The sequence below is a fragment of the Lagenorhynchus albirostris genome, chromosome 15, assembly GCF_949774975.1.
Source record: "Lagenorhynchus albirostris chromosome 15, mLagAlb1.1, whole genome shotgun sequence".
NCBI classification, from domain to species: domain Eukaryota; kingdom Metazoa; phylum Chordata; class Mammalia; order Artiodactyla; family Delphinidae; genus Lagenorhynchus; species Lagenorhynchus albirostris.
In genome coordinates, this window is record NC_083109.1 from 86440391 (window position 1) to 86461897 (window position 21507).

Genomic DNA, 21507 nt, shown 5'->3' on the forward strand with positions numbered 1-21507 from the left:
CACCACCGTTCATCAGGGGCCTGGCTGGCCTCTCTCGTCCGAGCTATTTCATCTCTGAGGGGCTGGCTTGGGGGACGGTGCCTCTTCCAGGCCCTGGTCTCTTGGGGCTGCTTAAACTGGCATGGGAGGCTCCATTTGATAAGAGTCTTAAAGTCCTGCCGGTGACCTTGACATGACACCCTTGGTAAACCAGAATCTCCTCCCTGCGTTCCTGCCCTTTCATCAGCATGTGGTCCATCACATGACAGTGCGGCCTGTCTGAAATGGCCTTTTTCCCTTCTTTTTTGCTCTTCAATTTTTTTTTTCTTTGAAAATATGGGTGTCTTAGTTTAGTAAATTGATGTTTGGGATGGTGGCTTTCTTGTGATTGAAACTTCTGCAAAGGGGTTGTTCTCAAGGTGGTTGAGAGTAATGTCTTTGGTTTAAAATGTGTCTTTTGAATTGTCTTTGAAATCCTCCGGCGATCAGAGTTCACATTTCTCAGAAGCATGTGATCATTGGGTAATCATTACTGAGCTTACATTCTGTCTTGGGACATTATTTTAATCATCAGGAAAATCATAAAGTTTTCTCTATTGAGCATGTATGAGTTTTTATCTTACATAAAAATGTTAATAGAGACTCCGGTGCTCTCCCAGTGATCTTTCCCCCATTAATTGAAGTCTTCCTCCGTTCTTCTGTTACAGCTTTCTTCTACATTAAATAAGTATTTTCTAGTGTTCCATTTACGTTCCCACATAGTTTTGGCTATTATACTTTTTGGGGGTTATTTTCTAGGTGATTGCCGTGGGAGTTACAGCTCCCATATTTATAACCGTCTAGCGAGTCATTTCTCTCCTGTTGCTTTCAGGGTTTTCTCATTGTACAGTTTGAACGGTTTCATTATGATGCGTCCAAGTGTGGATCTCTTCAGTTTATCCTAGTTGGGATCTTTTGAGTTCTTGGGTTATTTACATCACACTTGGCCATTACTTATTCAAGCGTGCTCTCTAAACCTTTCTCCTTTGGGGATTTTTGTTACGATTATGCTGGTCTGCTTGGCGTGTCCCACACGTCTCTGAGGAGCGGTTCGTTTTTCTGCATCCTTTTTCCTTTCTGTCCATCAGACTGGGAAAAACAATCTCAATTGACCCAGCCTCAGGTTTGCTGGTTCTTCTTTCTGCTCACTCAGATCTGCTGTTGTGACTCTGGTGAATTTTTCAGCTATTGAACTTTTCAGCTCCAGAATTTTTATCTGTTCCTTTCTTTTATAATTTCTGTCTGTTTATTGATGCTCCCTGTGAGTGAGGTGTTGTTCTCATACTTTCCCTTAGTTCTTTAGAGATGGTTCCCTTTAGTCCTTTGAACGTATTTCAAATAGCTGATTTAAGGTCTTTAATAGGTTCAGTACCTAGGCTCTTTCAAGGACAGTTTCTGTTGTGTGTGCCCGCCCCCCTTTGGTACTACCGTCTTGTTTCTTTGCATGTCTTAGAGACTTTTGTTGAAGACTGGACCATTTAAATAGTGTAGCTGGTACTTCCCTGGTGGCGCAGTGGTTGAGAATCCGCCTGCCAATGCAGGGGACACGGGTTCCAGCCCTGGTCCGGGAAGATCCCACGTGCAGCGGGGCAACTAAGCCCGTGTGCCACAACTACTGAGCCTGCGCTCTAGAGCCCGTGCGCCACAACTACTGAGTCCGCGTGCCACAACTACTGAAGCCCGCGTGCCTAGAGCCCGTGCTCCACAATAAGAGAAGCCACCACAATGAGAAGCCTGCCCACTGCAGCAAAGTGTAGCCCTAGCTCGCTGCAACTAGAGAAAGCCCTCATGCGGCAACGAAGACCCAATGCAGCCCAAAAGTAAATGTTAAAAAAAAAATAATGTAGCATCTCAGGAAATCAGCTTTCCCTCCAAGGTGTTGTTGCTCTTTGTTGTAGCTTGTTTGTTTAACAACCTTTCTGGACTAATTCTGTAAAGTTTATAGTGTGGGTTTCCTGGGGCTGCTGTAAGAAAGCACCACAGAGTGGGTGGCTTAAAACAACAGAAATGTCTTGTCCCACAGTTGTGGAGGCCAGAAGTTTGAAGGCAAGGTGCCAGCAGGGGGTCATGCTGCCGCTGGAGCCCGTCGGGGTGGGTTCTTCCCGCCTCTTCTAGCTCCTGGCGGTGGCCAGCCATCCTGGGCGTTCCTGGGTCTGCAGATGCAGCTCCTCAGCCTCTGCCGTCCTGTGGCCTCCTGTCTGTGTGTCCATGTGTCTGTGTCTTCATGTGGTCTCTTCCTCTTATAAAAACTCCGGTCATATTGGATGAAGGCCCACCCCACTCCACTCTGACCTCATTTTGACTTAAGTAATTATTGCATCAATAAATGTACCCTGGATTGCCACAAACCTTTAGTCACTTCCCAGTGTTCTGAAAAAGCTGATTTCTGACGATTTTGCTAGTGTCCTCGTTGCTTTTGTGGAGGAGAGGATTTTTGGCGGTCCTTACTCTGCCTTTCTTATTGATGTCGCCTACCTTTTATACTTAAAGAGTTTATAGAGATATCATTTATGTGCCAGGCGGTTTACTCATTTGAAGCATGTAATACGGTGGTCTTAGTATATTTACAGTTGCGCAACCATCGCCGTAGTCGATTTTAGAACATTTTATCGCGCCTCTTCACCAGTCACTCCCACCTCCCCCCATCCCCTCCGTGCCCTGCACCCCCCCACCCTCGCCCCAGCCGCATGCAAGCACTAAGCTACTGTCTGCTTCTGTAGGTTGGCCTCTTCTGGGTGTTTCAGGTAGATGGAATCATCCCATATGTGGTCTTTTATGACTGGCGGCTTTTCACTTGCTATCATGTTTTCAAGGTTCATCCATGGTGTAGCATGATTGTGTCCATGCTGAATAATATTCCATTGTGTGCACAGACCGCTTTTAGTTATCCATTCATCAATTGATGGACATCTGGGTTTTTCCTCTTTGGCTCTTATGAATCATGCTGCCGTGGACGTTTGTATACAGGTCTTTGTGTAGACACACACGTTCATTCCTCCTGAGTGTATACCTAGGAGTGGAGCTGCTGGGTCATAGAGTAACTCTATTTCTAACATTCTGAGGAACTGCTAGACCGTTTCTGAAGGCAGCTGCACCATTTGCACACCTGCCAGCATATGTGAGGGTTTTCCACATCCTCACCAGCGCACAATGTAATCTTTTTTTTGTTGGTTTTTTTTGTTTGTTTTTTTTTTGTTTTTTTAATTGGAGTCAACATAGGGCATCATCATAGTGTGGCTGTGATTTGCATTTCCATGACGGTTAGTGACGTCGAGCATTTTTTTCTGTACTTCCTGGCCACTTGTACATCTTTGGAGAAATGTCTATGTAAACCCTTTGCCCATTTTTAAATTGGATTATTTGTCTGTGTTTTTACTGAGTTGTAAGTTCTTTGTATATTCCAGATATAAGTCCTTTATCAGATGTATGATTTGCACATATTTTCTCTGATAAAAATATTCTCCCCCATTACCTTTTTAGCTTTATTGTTTCCTGTTTTTCCACATATTCTGTGCTCTAGTTAAGATTTCGCTTTTCCCCAGAGGTGCTGTATTTCCCTCCTGGAAATACAATAAATAACAGTAAATAGTCACTCAGCAAACATTCCTTGAGCCCCCGTCGTGTGCCAGGCTCCCCTCGCCGGGACATACCTGAGAACAGAGCTGAGCGGATCCCTGCCCTTCCGGAGTTGGCGCCCTGGGGCTGTGTCCTGAGTCTCAGGGAGCTGTTAGGGTTATCGTGGGCTGATTCCCACTCTCCCCAGAGTTTGGATATTTATAGATTGTGCCTGGCAATGGTGGACACAGCTGTTTTCTGTGTGGATGAATTAATGAGCTCAGGGACCCTGTCTTATTCATCACCGTATTCCCTGGAGCTGGTACTTAAGAAACGCTTGTTGGCTCCTTGAGGATTTCCGTGGTCCCCAAGGAGACTGGGTAAACACAGCTTTAAGGCCCCTTTCCAAGTAAAAATATTTTTACATGGAAAGGGGCTGGGCTCTTGGGATGACTTCGGAGAACAGGTACATTCTAGAGCTGTGGTCTCCACACGTTTTTAGTCATTAAGGTATTGGGGACTGCCAGTTGGGGACACCCCCCATATACACACTTCATATACAGACACTTATGTACACACACTCATACATGTGTGCTCACACGTACACATACACACTTAAACATATACACACACCCCATATTCAAACTCATACACACGTACACACTCACGTATGTATGCACTCGTACACACGCACCCACATGCAACACCTGTGCGCACACTTATACACATGTACACAATTTATACATATGCATGTTTTAGTAATTTGTATGCATGTACTACACTCTACTACTCTTATGTACATTATAATATAAATTAAAAAGGAAGAGACAGAAAATACAAGTGCAATGAAAAAATTCAAAAAAATAAAGAAAATACAAGTAGAGCTGCTAATACCTTCTTCCTGCACTTGGTGGATCGTTGCGACCCTGGGATATATGCCCTCACTTGAGAGCAGCCTGCCTTAGAGCACATGACATTTAGTGGTTTTATTTATTTATTTATTTATTTTTGGCTGCGTTGGGTCTTCGTTGCTGTGTGTGGGCTTTCTCTAGTTGTGGCGAGCCGGGGCTACTCTTCGTTGTGGAGCACAGGGCTCTAGGCATGTGGGCTTCAGTAGTTGTGGCACGTGGGCTCAGTAGTTGTGGCTCAGGGGCTCTAGAGCTCAGGCTAGGTAGTTGTGGTGCACGGGCTTAGTTGCTCCGTGGCATGTGGGATCTTCCAGACCAGGGCTCGAACCCTCGTCCCCTGCACGGGCAGGCGGATTCTTAACCACTGCGCCACCAGGGAAGCCCGACATTTAGTTTTTTTATGGAGTTTTGAGGCCCTTGGGGGTTCCCAGATACAAGCTAAGCCCTTGTTTATTTTCTTTTAATCTTTAATCTTTAAGGTCAGTTCAAGGCAGCTATATTTTAAATCCTAAAATGCTGAGTGATTTCACAGATGAAAAAATCTGGTCATTAATTCTGTATTAGAATGTAAACCAGAATCTTGCACTGAAGAAATACTTTAAGAAGTAAATCATAAAAAGTGATACAATGACGTTGTAGAAAATTGAGAAGGTGGAGAAATGTGATCTACCCTTTGTTCTATTTGTTTATAGCAGTGTTACTTGGAATGAGACCTTTTTCCCCCAAGGGATACCTTAACCTTCTTTTTTTAACTGAAAAGAACCTTTTTTCTTTAAAGTTCTAAACTCTTCTCTGTACTAAAAACCAAACTGACCTTTTAACAGGGTTTCTGTGTTTGTTGGCAGGCTGTTAGATATAAAATCTCTGAGTTGTCTTTCCCTGTCCTGTGAACGATACGTGGGTGACTTCTTGTGTCTAAGGAGCTGAAGTTGTAGGGCTTAATGCTTTGATCTGTGGGGGCAGGAGCTCTAGCTCAAGCGAGCATGCAGGTTCTCACACATTAGAATGATTGTGGTGGCAGGAACGCAGTGTGCTCTGCCTCTGGAAATGCCGGCACGTGTAGAAGATCGGATGGCCCATTTCTCTGTTTTAACCGTTTTCTTGACTCTGGAGAAAAGGAGGACTCTATTTTTGCACATAACTTGTAAATATTTCACTTCTTTTTCTCTGCCCAAGTTGAAAACTAGACTTGCCCGGTCCTGGACATGTGGGCGTGTTTGCTGATTCATGGCGTGGTGGTTTATGAGAGAGGAGGACGTGGCCCTGAGTGGACCCCCCAGCCTGAATGAATGAGCGTCACCGGGGCCAGGACGGGGTTTGGCTGGGTGACGTGGCCGGAGTCCGCGTGCTGAGCCAGCAGGCGGCGTCTGAGGGGCGGCCTCCCTGTCTGAGCAGCTGCACTCACCTTGCCTCCTGCAGACTCACCAGTGCCCCAGGTCAGCGAGCCGAGGGCCCCGGACTCCAGTCGGATGCAGATGCCGCCGGGGAACCCACTGCTGTTGTCGCTCACGCTGCAGGAGCTGCTGGCCAAGGACGCTGTGCAGGTGGAGCTCATCCCCGAGAAGAAGGGCCTCTTCCTCAAGCACGTGGAGTATGAGGTTTCCAGCCAGGTACCTGCGGCATGCAGTGGGGGGCGGAGGTGGTGGGAGGGGGAGGGCCGCCGGGAAGACCCGCAGTGGCGGGCAGGTCCCCCAGCGTGCTTGCCTCTGCGGCTGCCCCCCAGCGGCCCTGCCCGCCCTCGCCGCCGGAGCTCTGGGATCCTGCCTCTCAACACGCCCGGTCGGGCTCTGGAGCGTGAGCCCTGGACGGGCCAGCCTAGGGCGGTCTCGCAGTGCTGGGATGTCCGCGGGGGTGAGAGTGTGGCCCCCACAGAATGTGGGCTCCACACCCCGAGTCAAGTGTGTGCGGCTCATCCCCCAAATGGCGCTGCTGTCTCTGTTAGGGGCACCCCTGAAACCAGAGTTCATTGATGCCAGACGCCTGGCCCTGGGGCTGGCTGGGCGCGTAGAACCCTGTGGCATCCGCAGCGTTTATCTTTTTGTCCATTCGCCTGTTATCTCGGTTCAGTTAGGATACGTTTTGATGGGAGCTTTTATTCTTTATCCTGGGGATTAAGTCATCGGCGAGCTGAGAGCACCCGTGCGTGTGTGGCGGGGGGGCAGATTCGCAGGGTCAGTGCTGCCCCCGCCACGGAGAGCTGCCCGGGTCACAGGCTCAGGCAGCAGCGCTGCTGGGCTTGGGCTGGGAAAGCATCACGACCGTCATCGCGGGGAGAAAGGCGTGTGTTCAGAACCCGGGACGTTCCCCGTCGCGGACGCTGTTTGCCGTGTTCCGTGAGAATCGAGAATCACTGCATTTTTGTTTCGTTGTGTTTTAAAGCCAGGATGACAGAAATCTGGGAGTAAACTTCGCTCTGACGCTGGTCGGTGCCGCTGCCAAGGGGGAGGGCAGAGGGCAGGGAGGGAAGGAGGCCCTCGCGTGTTTCGGGGACAGCGTGGCCGTCTAGCATTGCCGCGGTCCGGCCTCCTCGGCCGCGGTGAGAAAGGAGGCTCCGGCGCCTCCTCTGGCGCCTCGTCGCCCACAGGCCGGGCGCCCCGCACGTGTGACAAGCTGCTCTTCTGTGAGAGTGGCCTTATCTTCAGTCTCATTAAACTGCCCGCTTCTGAAGTAAACTGATGAGCTCGTAACGAACATTTTTAGAAGGGGGCCGTTTTGCCCAGGTCACCTCCTGCAACGTGTGTGGAGGGGCCGGCCCGCTAATGTTAGGACCGCGGGGGTGGCTCCTGGGCCGTGGGGCTCCTCGGGCTGTGCCCCCTGCTGGCATGCTTGCTGGAGTTGGTGCAGACGTGGCACGATGCCCGCCGGAGGTGGACACACGTGGCTTCATACTTGTCCTTCGTGTAGTGTATTTAGCTTTTTTGTTTTTTGGGAGGTGTTTTTAGGTTCACAGCAGTATTGAGCTGAAGGAACAGATTTCCCATCTTCCCCTCCTCCCACCCACTGTCAGCCCCCCTGCCAGATGGTGCATTTGTTATAGACACGTCCTTGTCACCCAGAGTCCACAGTTGACCTGAGGGGTCACTCTTGTTATTCTTGCACATCCTCTGGGTTTCGTCCCCTGTTGCAGAATCATGCAGTGTAGCTTCGCTGCCCTAAGCGTCCCCTGTGCTCCGCCCCCTTCACCCCTCCCCCCCCCCACCCAGACACCACTGATGTTTCACCGTCTCCGTAGCTTTGCCTTTTCCTGAGTGTTGTGTCATTGGAACCACACAGTATGTCACCATCTCAGGCTGGCTTTTTCCAGTCAGCGATGTTAATTAGTGACTAGTGTAACGTCGTTAATCTTAGAGGTCGCTGCTCGTGCTGGCTCTTGTGAGAGCTCTTATGTGCGACCCCTGTGAGGCTGCCCTCTGGACGGGGTGCTCATCCTGTGGGAGCTGCAGGTTTACCAAGGGCGGGCTCTCGGTGAACTCTGTCTGCACTTTCATCTGAGTTGCATGTCTGCCGTGTTTCAGTCTTCGTGTTCGGCGTTTGGTCTGCCTTTAGGCAGTGGGGTCTGTTTCAGGAGGCGCAGTGCTGCTTGTGTTAGCACGGTTTGAAAGTGTGTGTTGAGGACATACCCTCAAAGGTATTCCCATGTGATACCTAAGGGGAGGAGGGATGCTGCCTGCCATACAGGTGAAAACTCCTGTAAGGAGACTCGTCTTGTTCAGAAGATCCAGAATAATAGGCGGTTAAGTAAATACACAGTTAGAGCTACGCAGTGTTTAAAAGTTGTATTTCCATCCATCAAGGACATGGAGGATTTCTCCTTCTGGTAAAGGCCTGGTGAGAGAAGGTGAGGAACTTAGTCCTGTTATTTCCACAGGTTCTATTTAGTGGTGGAAGGGGAAGGTAAGGGGAAGCCGTGAAGTGTGAGGGTTTCTACTGAGCTCCGAACCTCTTCTCTTGCAGCGCTTCAAGTCCTGCGTGTATCGACGGTACAATGACTTCGTGGTCTTCCACGAGATGCTGCTGCAGAAGTTCCCGTACCGCATGGTGCCGGCCCTCCCGCCCAAGAGGATGCTGGGAGGTAAAGCTGGGTTTGCTGGTGGCCAGGGGGCGTAGGGGGGTGGGGTCCCCCCGCCCTGTGCTGAGGTCCTGGCTCCGTGATGGACGCCACTCTGCACTCGTGGCCCGTCTTCCTCTGGCCCTCTGCCCAGCAGGGATGGGACGGTAGCAGGGCTGTGGTGCAGCCTCAGCCCCTGGGGGATCTGGGCGCAGCTGTGGCTTAGAGCCCAGGTCTGGAACGGGACGGTGACATCACCTGGTGCCCTTAGCTACGTGAGCCTCCTGCTTGATAACTGACACGTTGGAGAAGTGCTCCCTTCTGCAGGGGAGAAGGAGTGAACCCCAGTTCCCCTTCCCAGAGGGCAGAGGCCAGGCGTCCTGGGGCTCCTGAGGGGGGGACGCCGGCTCTGGGAGAGCAGTGGGTACCACCATAGTGTAACGTGTTCTGCGAGAAAACAGAAGTGAATGTCAGCCCAGTGATCTAACCTGCATCTCAAAGGAGATGAAAACGATAGCTGATGGCCGTCTCATCTTCATGCTTCACCGGCAATTACCTGGGGCTAGGTGAGGGATCACAGGTGTCCCCGGGCCCCTGCACTGGCCCGTCTCTCCCAGGGTTCCAGAGTGCGGGAGGCAGCTGAGGCCTCCTCTCAGGTCTCGTTGGTCTTCACCCACAGCCCTTTGCTCAGATTCTAGATGAGACCCGATCCGAAGGCAAGTACCCAAGGCTGACCGTCGATTTTCTGCCGCTTTCCACCGTCCTGAAGTGCTTGCGCGCTCACTGGTCTCTGACTAGATCAGAGTCTGATAGTGTCGTTTTCTTTTTGCCCCACCTGAGCACGTGGAACAGACACTATCACGCGGAAGGGGAAGGATGCTGAGGGCAGGAGCTGGAAATACTTTGGGAGCAAGGTGGCTGCTTAGTGAAGTCCAGGCATCAAGGCTGATTGGGTGCGGGTAGGGTTTAGGACCTGGAAGCTGTCGTGCAATGCTTGGTCGTGTGACTCAGCCTTAGGGAAAATGTGGCCTTCAGTGGACGGGGTCCTGGTGGCCTCGAGGGGGGAGATCCTCTTCCAGCTTTTTTCAATAATTTAAAAATAATACTTTCAATCCCATTTTTAGTGGTGGTCAGATTTAAACACTCCCAGTGCATCATTGTACACTTTGACTCTTTTTGCCCTTGGAGTGAAAATACGTAACCCAAACGAAAGCAATTCACAATTGGAGAGTGAGTAATGAGTGATGTGAACAGGAAAACTGGGTCAAATTAATCTATGAGTTCAGGAAAACCCGTTTGTTCATAGAGAGCAGCAGCAGAAAGGGATCACAGTGAGGGGTCCAACGCCATTGAGTAAGACCAGCGGGCTGTGTGGTTTTCCTCGGCAGATCCCGGACCGGGCGTGTCCGTAGGCGGCAGGGCGCGGAGCTGGGGGTCTGGTGCGCCTTCTGCAGCCTGTGGTCCGTGTCCAGTGCCCCCGGCTGGCCCTGTGGCTCGGAGAGCTCTCCGCGTGGGAGGCGTTGGGCACTGAGAGCGAGGTCGCTCTGTGTGGTCACTCCGTGTTCTGCGTCCAGCCGACAGGGAGTTCATCGAGGCCCGGAGGAGAGCACTGAAGCGCTTCATCAACCTGGTGGCCCGGCACCCGCCCTTCTCCGAGGACGTTGTTCTCAAGCTCTTCCTGTCCTTCAGTGGCCCCGTGAGTACCTGCCGCACAGCTGTCCGCGTGCGGCGGCCTGAGGCTCCCCGGGTCTTATTTTCATTCTTTTTTTTTTTCGGCCGTGCTGCGCGGCTCGTGCGGTCCTAGTTCCCCGACCAGGGATCCAACCCAGGCCCACAGCAGTCCCACTTATTTTCATTCTTAAATTTGCTTTTGTTTCGTGCTCTCCCCTTAATCCCCTTGTTTGGGGGCCATGACAGAATCTATTTACGTGGGACAAACACAGATATGACTTATATTCTCCCAAGGTAACAGGTTGAGCACGATTCTAAGAGGCATCCCGGTTCCGACGTCGCAGGGTTTTGTGTGGAAGGGGTGGCTTTGCAGCGCAGTCTCTGAGGGTTTGAAGCTGAACAGGAGCCTCTGTGGTTTGGAGGGTTGACAGGCAGGCTGGCGACTCCAGATGGGAATGTGCATTTACTTAAGAAAGAAGGCTGAGGACTTCCCTGGCAGTCCAGTGGGTGAGGCTCCGCCCTTCCACCGCAAGGAGAGCAGGTTCCGTCCCTGGTCGGGGAACCAGGATCCTGTATGCTGTGCGGTGCGGCCAAAATAAAAAAATAAAACAAAAGGAAGGCTGGGTTGAGCTCGGTGCCGCGGGGAGCGCCTGCTGAGTCTCCCCGGCCGAGCTGCAGGGTGGCCGTGTGTCCTGGGGAGTGAGCTCTGTGCGGGCCTTGACTCCGGCGCGACGTTGGAGCAGCAGCGCCGTCCTCCAGGCTGCCGTCAGGCCGTCCTGGTCTGTCAGGACGCCGAGGCACAGCCCGACGACGTGCCGCCCGGACGGCCCCGTGTGCCCAGGGCTGAGCTCTTCGGAGGCGGGGAGGCTTCCCCGAGGGACCCTCTCCTTGTTGGGGTGGGCGGAGGGGGCCCCAGCGGGGACGCCCCACGTGGCCTGCGGTGGAACAGACGCGCCCTCACCGGCCGCGGGAAGATGCGGGCACAGAGATGCAGAGGTGGATTCCACACGAGCCTGGCCGCCTCCTTTACCTCTCTCTCCCTGGAGGCCAAAGGGGCCTTTGAGCCCTAGAGACACTGTGGCCTTTCACTCTGCGATGCCCGGGGGGCCTGTCGGTCTGCCCCTTTTATGGGACCCGGTCCAGACATCCAGGGAATGCATGCTGCGGCCTTCTGCCCTTGAGCTGGGAGGGCGGGTCTTTCGAACCCTGGGGCTGGACAGGCTTCTGTAGACCTGGGATCTTTACCACAGCAGAGGGATGTGGTGGGACGAGGGAGCTACGCTCAGCTCCAGGCAGAGGGAGGGTGGTGGGAGGGCGAGCTGCTGCAGAAGCCGAGTGGCGTCAGGCTCCAGAGATGCCTGTCCCTGGGCCTCCCAGCACCATTTGCTTCTTGGTAAAATGAGGGAATTGGGACAGATGCTCTTCAAGGCATCTCTGAGATGTTAACGATTCCTTTACCCACACACAGCTGCGCGTTAGGGTCTCTGCCTGTATCCTCCATGGCTCTCTGTGGGGTTCGTCTTAAGGCTCAGCTTTGCCAGGGAGCCTCCCTTCAAGAGGGCAGAGCTCAGAGCCAGGGCTTGGGACACAAGTGCTGCCCTTTCTCTGCCATCAGCTCTCCCAGGGCTCTGGGGGCCCTGACCCCATGGGTCTGATCATAGGAAGGAAGGAGACTTCAGTCCCTGTCTCTGTGCCCCACGTGGGACCTTCCAGGATCTAGTGACTCCGACATCTGTCCCAAGTACTCATGTCCCTGGTCTGGAGGTGGAGTTTCCGTTTTTCTGGAGAGAGAGCTCCACTCCAGAGCTGGAGTTTGCAGTCCTGTCACGAGGTCGAGCTTTCCTGCCTCTGGAAGACCGACCAACCCAAAGGTTAAGGCCAATGGGAAACAAATGGAACAGGAGACAGGAAGAGATTATAGAATACTTACGTTAAAGCAAACACACGAGGGCTTCCCTGGTGGCGCAGTGGTTACGAATCCGCCTGCCAATGCAGGGGACACGGGTTCAAGCCCTGGCCCGGGAAGATCTCACATGCCACGGAGCAGGTAAGCCCGAGTGCCACAACTGCTGAGCCTGCGCTCTAGAGCCCGTGAACCACAACTGCTGAGACCACGAGCCATAACTACTGAAGCCCGTGCACCTAGAGCCCGTGCTCCGCAACAAGAGAAGCCACTGCAATGAGATGCCCGCGCACCGCAACGAAGAGTAACCCCTGCTGGCTGCAACTAGAGAAAGCCCGTGTGCAGCAATGAAGACCCAGTGCATTCCCCCCCCCCCCAAAAAAAAGGCCAACACGTGGAGACCCTGCTTTCTGGTGGCTCAGTTGGTCTCACGCCTCTGGTTCTGTGGCTGGTTGAGGGTCAAGTGTTTCTCTCTCGCTTTTGCAGGATGTGCAGAACAAGTTGAAGGAATGCGCTCAGTGTGTGGGAGACGAGTTCATGAACTGTAAGCTGGCTGCTCGGGCCAAGGTACTTTTTGATTTTGATGATCCCTTCCCCCAGAGCAGTAATCACGTGAGCAGTTAGTGATGGTTGTTTTGCCTCTACTGTGCGCCAGACATCGTGCTAAGACGGGTCGCATGGTTTTCTCCCTTGACCCTTGTTTCAGTTGATCTGAAACCCAGTGGGTGTCACGCCCATTTTACAGACGAGGAAACAGAGGGAGAGGCTGCCATTTGCAAGGTCCCAAACGCCTAGGCAGAGGGGCCCAGGTGTGACTGAGCGCTCTCCGACCACAGGGCCCAGCGGCCCCTCGTGCCGTGTCCTCAGGCATTTCGTGATCAGATGGATGGGTGCTCGGTCATCAGCTTTTCGGATTTCAGGGGATTGATTGTTGCACGGGTTTATTTTTAAATTTAGTTAATCTGGTCTCTTTCTCAAAAGGATGAAAGTAGCTATTTGGTACCTTTTTTTTTGTTATTTCTTCTTAAACTACTTCTCCGTACAAAAATACAGACTCCTTTACCTTCATTTTATTTCCTAAGCATTGTGTAGTTAACATTAGTTACTATTAATGGGTAGGTACTAGTAAAGCTGGTGAAGAGTTACCCTTCGGGAATAAATGAGGAAATGCAGAGGCCGGGCCCTCGTGCAGAGTCAGGACCGCACGTTCATCGTGTCGAGTTTGCAGATCGTCTTTTTTGTGGTGTGCGTGTAGTGTTGGTTTCTGTGTCTCTTTTGGACGAGAAAGGGCGGGCGCTGGAGAACGAAGTGGGCTCCTGGGCTGGGCGCTGCGTGACCTGGCCTGGCGGTCTGGGCTCGTTTACCTGCTCGGTGGACGGAGTTGCTTCCCCTCCTGCTGGTCGTCTTTTCTGGAAGGTTTTCACGTCTGGTGATGCAGTCTCCTCCCTCCTCCCCCGTCAGGACTTCCTCCCAGCCGACATCCAGACTCAGTTCGCCATCAGCCGGGAGCTGATTCGCAACATCTACAACAGCTTCCACAAGCTCCGCGACAGGGCCGAGCGGATGGTGTCGCGGACCATCGACAATGCTGCTGACCTCCTCATCTTCGGGAAGGAGCTGAGGCAGGTGACCCTGGTGGGCTCCGTGGGGCCAGTTGTGTGGGGCGGGGTCTCTAGCCTTTGGTGGCGGGCTTGGAGCAGAAAGTGTGTTTATCATAATGACTCTCGTTCTGACTCGTTCTTCCCCAAAGGGGAAGGAAAGGGCTGGGAAGACGAGATCGCATTTAGAAGAAAGAAGAGAGATGGAGAGTGTAGGCAGAGCACCGGGGTTCCCAGACGTAGGGCTCCCCCCATTGTCAGGATCAGACCTGAGAGAAAGGTCCATCCGAAAGGTCCATCCGATCCGGGAAGGGCCGTGCTCGGCTGGTCACACTCCCTCCTCTGGAGGAGGGGCCGGGCCTGAGCCAGGATGCTGCCCCCTGCAGCTGCCCCCAGACCTGCGTGCCTCGACCCTGCTGTGCACACGTTCCCTCGGGTCTCACCGACAGTCGGCTCCAGGTCCTGGTGGATCGAGATCCTGCCTTTCTGACCGACTCCCAGCGCTCCTGTGCTTCGCGTAGCAGGGGTCTCGGTTGGGAGATGTGCAGGGCGGCCACCCTGGGGCGGTGTGCTGTTGGGCAGAGGGGGGTGTCGGGTGGGCTGCCCGCCCAGCTTCCAGGCCTGAGTGTCTCTTCCCGTGTGTGTCCTTTCTCCTCAGTGCTTTAGGGTCTGACACGACCCCGCTCCCCTCCTGGGCCACTCTGAACAGTAGCACGTGGGGGTCCCTCAAACAGGCGCTGAAAGGCCTGTCCGTTGAATTTGCACTGCTCGCTGACAAGGCTGCACAGCAGGTGAGTGGGTTTGTTCTCCGAGGTGCTTGTTTCGGAGAACACTCTGTGCCGCGGTGTGCGGGAGCGTCTCCTTCTCAGATGACGTCACGGTTGAGTCCTGAGTGAGTGGCGGCAGTTCTCGGGTCGGAAGGGCGCGTCCCCGTCTGCTCCGGGTGTGGCCCCCTGTGAGTCCCTTACGCTCTTCAGAGAGTTGCTGATGACGTGGACAGATTGGGTTCTGGTCTCTGAGATCTGCCCTTGCTGAGATGAGATGTGCTGTGTCCCTGGAGATGTTACCTTGCACTTCCCAGGGTGTTCCGGGTGGACCCAGGTTGCTCCCGTGGTGCTGTCGTAGTCAAGCAGCATTTGGCCACTTGAAACCTCATCAGAACAGCCAAGCTCCCAGCACCCCCAGAGGCTCCCCCCATGTCTCGCCCTAGACACCCAGCTTACCTCAGGAAATGCTTCTGCTCTGTGGGCAGGTGGTATTTGTGGAAATCTGCAGTCTTGTAGTCGTTGGGGTTAATTTGCAGATACAGTGTTTACCATCCGAGGGGAATGTTCATCGGGGAGCTTTTATGCTATAAAACCGTTACATAATTTGGAGGGTGAGAGTTTGCTTCCTGGTGCTTGGGGAAGTGGGCTTTAGGCGGCTGGCAGCTGGTTTTAAATGCATTGAAATGGAGGCCTTGCTACCCGGCTGGGGCTCACGGCTCCTTAGTAGCGAGTCATGGAACCACAGCAGCGGGGGGGTCTGGGGGGTTGTCAGGCTCCAGGCGGGACGCTCAGGTGCCAGGACAGCTCTAAGTGATGAAAAGGGAATCTGACCTCGTTCCTGGCGTGGAAAGTGCTGGGTGTTCTTACCCTGTGGTCCCCGTGCCTGAGTGTGTCTTTCAGACACCGAGCGTCGCGCGGAATTGGCACCGGGGCCCAGTCCATCTCCAGGTGAGAGGAGCCCACGTTTCCATGGCGGGCGAGGTGGGGTTGGGGACCAAGAACGTGGTGTCAGAGGACTGGCTGGGTAGAGAGGCGGGCGAGCTCGGGCAGCCTGCTTTGTGCTGGCCTGTGTCTTGTGCTGGGACCTCGCTCGGGCTGCTTTGGTCCCTGGGTACTTTTCTCTGTGATTAGAAACAAGGGAGCTGGCCTAGATCATTAACAGCTTTTTGTTTAACCCTTGGCCCTGTACTCAGAGCTGAGTCGTAAAACATACACACGAAGCTGTTCTGTTGCTGGGACCCAGGCCCTGGGCCCACAGCTCCCTCCTGGACAGGTGACCTGGAGGGGGTGCACAGAGCGGGGTGGGAACCCCAACTCGATCATTTCCAGCATCTTTTCTGATTCAGACTTGGATGCTGCTTCTGCCCTGACGAGGGGAGACGGGCATCAGGCTTCTGACGTGGTGCGGTTTGAAGTTCCTCCTGCCTCTGAGGTTCCTCACAAATGCTGCTTTGCAATGTCATGTCTGTGTGGTGCTGTTTCCTGAATATCCCTCATTGCTCTTGGTGGTTTCTATGTTGAAGTGAAATCAATACAGTTTTGTTTTGTTTTTTTGCGGTACGCGGGCCTCTCACTGCTGTGGCCTCTCCCGTTGCGGAGCACAGGCTCCGGACGCACAGGCTCAGCGGCCATGGCTCACGGGCCCAGCCGCTCTGCGGCATGTGGGATCTTCCCGGACCGTGTCCCCTGCATCGGCGGGTGGACTCAACCACTGCGCCACCAGGGAAGCCCCCCATCAATACAGTTTTAACACGAAACTGGATCAAATGGCCTGTCAGGACTTTCATCCGTCAGAGCTAGGGTTCCACTTCACTCTTGCTGTGCAAGTGAAGATATCAGAAGGCTAGTTCTAATTCCGTTTGTAGGTATCACGGTTTTATTCTCCCCAGACCTGCTAGGAGACCTGATAACTGTCTTCCAGCCAGACAAGTGGGACTCACAGTGGGGCTGTTTCTTCCTCCGTGCCAGGGCCTGTGCTTTCTGTAAAGGCACACGCGCTGCTGGTTAGGGCCTTGCACGGCATCAGAGCAGAAATGGGAGCAAATGACACACGCAGGAGTCCCCCCTGCTACACACCCGGGGAGGAACCTCTGTTCTCCTGTGTCCCCTGCCCAGTCAGGAGGGACAGGGCACCTGTGGCCATCTGGTGTTTCCCTTTCTGAGTTGAAAAAACCTGCAACATGCCTGTTATTTTCCTGTCACCTTACTGGCTGGAACCTTGACTGTGGGTGCGGGATTGAATGGCTGGGAACCTCTGGGCTCAGCGGGCCCGAGGGCCCAGGGTCCCCTGAGCTGGTGCTGCAGCTTGGGTGGAAGCCCCCAGCTCCCGTCCAGCGCTTGTGTCCCCATCGGTCTTGGACTTCTCTTCATTTCTTCTGCCTGCACCCTCCTCATACCAAGTCTGATGTGTGGTTTATGGGGTGAACTTTTCATTCTCTGCCGTGGCTGGAGCTCTAGAGGTTTTAGAAGGGGCTTGGTTTCCCGGAGGAGCCAGTGCTGCACTTGGGAGAGGTGCTCAGTGCACCCGGAAAAGGGACTTGACGCGTATTGGTGGCTGAGGGATGTGAGGGTGCGAGAGCCCCCCAGCACACGTGGCTGGGACCACAGAGCTAGCATGGGGGGTCCCCTGGAAACCACCGTAGCCTGACCGTTGCTGTGGCGACGGGGGGAGGGTGCGTGGTGGCCTGCAGGCCCGTGTTTGCTGTGCCTGGAGCAGGAGGTGGAGAGACCGCGCTTCTCCCTCATGCTGCCCTCCCTCGTCTCCAGCCACCAACTCTGAGCCCAGAGCAGCCCAGCCCAGGGCTTTGGCACTGACTCCTCCTGCCCGGGAGCGGCTCCGAGCATCGGTGCCCGTTGGCCGTGTGGACGTGGCTCGTCCGTGCGAGCGGCGCTGGGCTACACGCCTTGTGGGTGCGGTGGGTGACTCCGGGAGCGGGGCTTCACCCCGTCGTTACCAGGACGCCCAGTCGGCGAACAGCCCCCTCCCATGACGCCGTGGGGCCCCCCGCGTCAACCTGGGTGCAGAGGTGTGTGTGGGGTCCGCGCCCCCCCCAAATCTTCAGACTCAGTCCCGTAGCTGCAGACCCTCCCCTCGGCCCCTCGCAGGCCGCGCTTCTCTCCCTTTCGTTGGAACCGCGGCGATTCCCCTTGTCCCCGGTGCATCCCTCCCACTTGCTCGCCCGTTTAAACCCAGCCCCGCTGTCTGCGGACGGCCAGGCTGCTGGGCGGGTAGGGAGGCGAGCGGATGCAAGGTGGGCACGGGGCACCCGGCCCTTGTTCTTGTCCACCTGCGGGTTCTGAGGCTTCTGCCTCACGTTGGCGGGCTGTCGTGTGGACGGGGCCCCCTGCACAGCTGGCCCACGGTTCTGGGGGCCGAGCCAGCCCAGGCCCGCGGTGGGTGTGCACCCCTGGCTCTGGGTCCTGTGTGCTCGGTCGGTGTTGGCCCACCTGCCGTGTGTTTTCCAGGGCAAACAGGAGGAGAACGACGTGGTGGAGAAACTGAACCTCTTCCTGGATTTGCTCCAGTCCTATAAAGTGAGTCTCGGCTGCTGCTTGGTCAGGGACAGAGCTGTCGAGAAGGCTGCTGTGACCTTTCAAGGGTGTGACTCTGGGGGCCATGGAAAAAGAGCCTGAAGCCAGGGCTGCGGGGTGCAGATGGGCCTCCTGCAGGCTCCCGGGGGAGGGGGGTGTGCGTCCTGCAGGGTGCTGTGGGCAGGCGTCTGGCTTCCCCGATGTGAGAGCGAGGGGCGCGTGCGCGTGAGTGTGAGTGTGACTGCCATCGCTCTTTATAAACACACGAGGGGCTGGCCCGCTGGGAGCCGCCTCTTCTAGGGTGTGGAGGTCCTGGGAAGTCAGGCCTCAGCTCGGGGTGGGCGGCTTTCCAGCCATCGGTGGCGGGATGGATCGTCTGTGAGCCCTGAGGATCCTTTGGGCTGAGCTCAGGGGGAGCTGGCCCAGCGCCGGTGGGGAAGGTTCTAGAAGGGGTTCCTCTACTGGGTGGGGCAGCAGCCAGTGAGTGGAGTTGCAGCCCTGTGACTCCGTGGCTAGTATTCCCACAGGAATCGTGATCGGGGCTACGTTAGGGCCCCGGGGAAACGCCAGCGCGTCGGCCTTTAGGAGACTGACCTTGCTGCTGGCGGCGCACTGGCTTCTGGAGGTCGGTCAGCACTGCGTGTGAGGTCCAGGGCTGTCCCCGCTCTGCGCTGGTCGTTTCCCCGTGGGTTTCTGGCGCTGCTGATTCGCACCGTGACCCCCTCACAGCTCGCCCTGGGTGGCCCAGCTGGACGCTCCCTTCCACAAACACCGAGAGTGGAGTGAGCGGGGTGCGTGTGAGCTGTTTCTAAGCAGGAAACACCGTCCTCGCCCCCAGGCGTGGAGGCCGCGTGCAGCGGGTGCCGTCTGTGTCTCCCGCCTCCTGGGCTGACGTGCCACGTCTTCCCGGCAGGACCTGTGTGAGCGGCACGAGAAGGGCGTGCTGCACAGGCACCAGCGGGCGCTGCACAAGTACAGCCTGATGAAGAGGCAGCTGATGAGCGCCGCCGTGCAGAACCGCGAGCCCGAGTCTGTGGAGCAGCTGGAGTCCCGCATCGTGGAGGTGGGCCGGGCGGCCTGGGCCCGCCTGCGGGGCGGTGGGCGGGCCTGAGGGTACCTTCCCACACCTGCCGCCGGGCCCCGGGCCGTCCCCCCCGGCTTCCTGAGCTGCTGGGACGCTGACGCCCGAGTACCGGCTGACGGAGCCGGTGTGACCGATGTGTTGCACGGAGTGGGGGGCCTGGCCCTGGGCTCAGGAGGGGCGGGGTGTGGGCCCTGGCGCTCCTGCTTCCCACCGTGTGCTGGGCCAGTTGCGAGGGGCTGTCTGCTCTGCAGCAGGAGAACGTGATCCAGACGATGGAGCTTCGCAACTACTTCTCCCTGTACTGCCTGCACCAGGAGACGCAGCTGGTCCACGTCTACCTGCCCCTTACCTCCCACATCCTCGGGGCCTTCGTCAGCTCACAGATCCAGGGGCACAAGGAGGTGGGTCCCCCACACACACCTGGCCGTCTGGGCCAGCGCCCTTCGTCCTGCAGCAGCCCTTCCTGCAGGTCTGGCAGCCCTGCGGCTGACCTTGAAGAGTTACTTAGGAAATGAGGGCAGTGGGTGAGCTAGGACTCGGAACCGTTCCCGTCCAAATCTGCTCGTCCCGTTGTAGCCGATGATACTCCTGACGTTGTCCTTGTGGCTCCCGGGGGGCGGGGTGGTGGGAGAGCAGAGCAGGACCGTCAAGGAAGCATTTCTTCGCTTCTGGAGGAGTTCCAGACAGAGGTCAGAGGCAAAGCACATGGAATCCCCAGGAGTGAGAGCAGACAGCGGGTGTCGGTGCGAGGAGGTGCAGGGGGACCGCAGATGGGGATACTTCTGTGCAAACCCTGCTGAGCCCTTGAGAGGCGACGTGACGGGCCGGGGGCCCTGCGGACTGCGCGGACGGCCGGGCTCAGCCACGGCTCTGGCTTGGGTGTGGCTGTTCGCCCACTGCCCCCAGGTGCAGCCTGGGATGTGTGCGGCCAGGGCTGAAGGGACACTTGCAAGGTCCCTGCCCGGCTCTGCGTTCGCTGGCCTCATGGTAGCCGACGCCCTCCTTCTCCCTGACGCCCTCCACCCTGGGCTCCTTCTCGGCTCTGGGGGCGCCGGCACCTCCTGTGAGGGACACACCTGCCGGGCGCCGGGTCTAGCTCTTTGATACGCAGGCGGGGGGCGGGGAGGTAGCGTAGGCTCAGACTCTCTGAACCTCACATCCTAGCTGTCTCAGCTTCCAGCTGTGCACCAGTTCTGAGCTCTGAACGGCCTTGGTTGGGTTGTTTAAGCTCTGCGCCAGTTTCCCCACCTGGCAAGGGGCGTAGAATATGACCCTTGCAGCCTTCCGAGACCGGCTCGGGGGTTTGGTGGAAGTGGGCTGCTTGGCCGTCGTTCCGTGCCAGGTCCTGCGGCCGTGCTGGGCACACACCTGCCCCGCAGCCGTCCCTGACACCAAAGGAGTGGGCGATCCCAACAGGTCGGCCAGCTGGAGGGGACGGGTCCCACGCGGGGCCCCGGGGGTGGGCTGGGGTGCAGTCTGGGAAGCTGGCGACCCTGCCCGGAGGGCCAGGGAGGCTTTTGTGAGCAGCGCGTGGAGGGAGCTCAGACCTGTAGTTCGGAACGGTGCCGGGCGGTGGCTGGGTGTGCGGATTCAGGGGTAGAAGACATGAGATGGTGCGTCCAGGCGGGAGGTGGCCAGGCCAGAGCGGTCTGGAGGGTCTGGTCAGCGTGTGGTTAGTGTACAGGTCCCTCTCAGACTTGCTTTCAGAACCGCTGGGCCTGGGACTCAAGGGTCTGTGCTTTCAGTGGGACGCCAGGGGAGTCGGGCATGAGTGAGAAATGTTGCCCGCCTGAGACAGAAGTTCCTTTACTTCCTCTTAGTGCCTCAGTGACTTTTCACAGCAGCCCGAGGCCAAAGTACCGTTTTAATGGTTCTGTTTCTTACGTTCTTAGCTCCAGACAGCGTCAGAGCAGTGGTCCATGTAGCCTGTGACAAATGCTGAGTTTCCCTTGAGCGTTTCTCATAGTTCGTGGTGCCCCTGGAGTTCGCTGGGGTGCCCAGGGTGCCCTCGGGCACAGTGTAGGACCTGCAGGTGTGGCCAAGGCAGCAGCAGCGCTGGGGGAGGTAGGGCTGTACGCTGGTGAGACCTCACGGGCAGGTCCGGGTGGCCAGTGGGGACATTTCCTGATGCGATCCTGGATTTCTCCGCTGTGGGTGACTCGTGAGTGCCCCGGTCTCGAAACTCGGGGACTAGGCTCTGCTCCCGCCGCACGTTCCCAGGGCCACGCTGCTTCCTGTTGTGACGCGAGCCCCGCTGCCCCAGTGCTGGCCTTGGACACAGGCCTCGCTGCTCAGCCTCCTTCCTCGCAGACGCCTGGGGCCGGGAGCTGTGGTGGCAGCCGCCCTGCTCTCGCTTTGCCCATCTCTGTGTTCCTCTGGTGGACGTTGTCTTGGCCTCTGAGCCGCCCAGAAGGCCGGCACCTG

The 21507-nt window shown here is 56.0% G+C and overlaps 1 protein-coding gene across 3 annotated transcripts in view; it reads left to right on the top strand.

Moving 5' to 3' along the window:
• The window catches only part of SNX8 (sorting nexin 8), a 39165-nt gene that overhangs the window by 17146 nt on the left and 512 nt on the right, over nucleotides 1-21507 (top strand). For all 3 annotated transcript variants that reach the window (XM_060124566.1, XM_060124568.1, XM_060124567.1), the window contains exons 2-10: nucleotides 5901-6091; nucleotides 8436-8553; nucleotides 10104-10225; nucleotides 12590-12670; nucleotides 13565-13725; nucleotides 14360-14492; nucleotides 17934-18002; nucleotides 18913-19062; nucleotides 19335-19484. In XM_060124566.1, coding sequence (XP_059980549.1) covers nucleotides 5901-6091; nucleotides 8436-8553; nucleotides 10104-10225; nucleotides 12590-12670; nucleotides 13565-13725; nucleotides 14360-14492; nucleotides 17934-18002; nucleotides 18913-19062; nucleotides 19335-19484 — 1175 coding nt within the window. The remainder of the gene's footprint in view (nucleotides 1-5900; nucleotides 6092-8435; nucleotides 8554-10103; nucleotides 10226-12589; nucleotides 12671-13564; nucleotides 13726-14359; nucleotides 14493-17933; nucleotides 18003-18912; nucleotides 19063-19334; nucleotides 19485-21507) is intronic.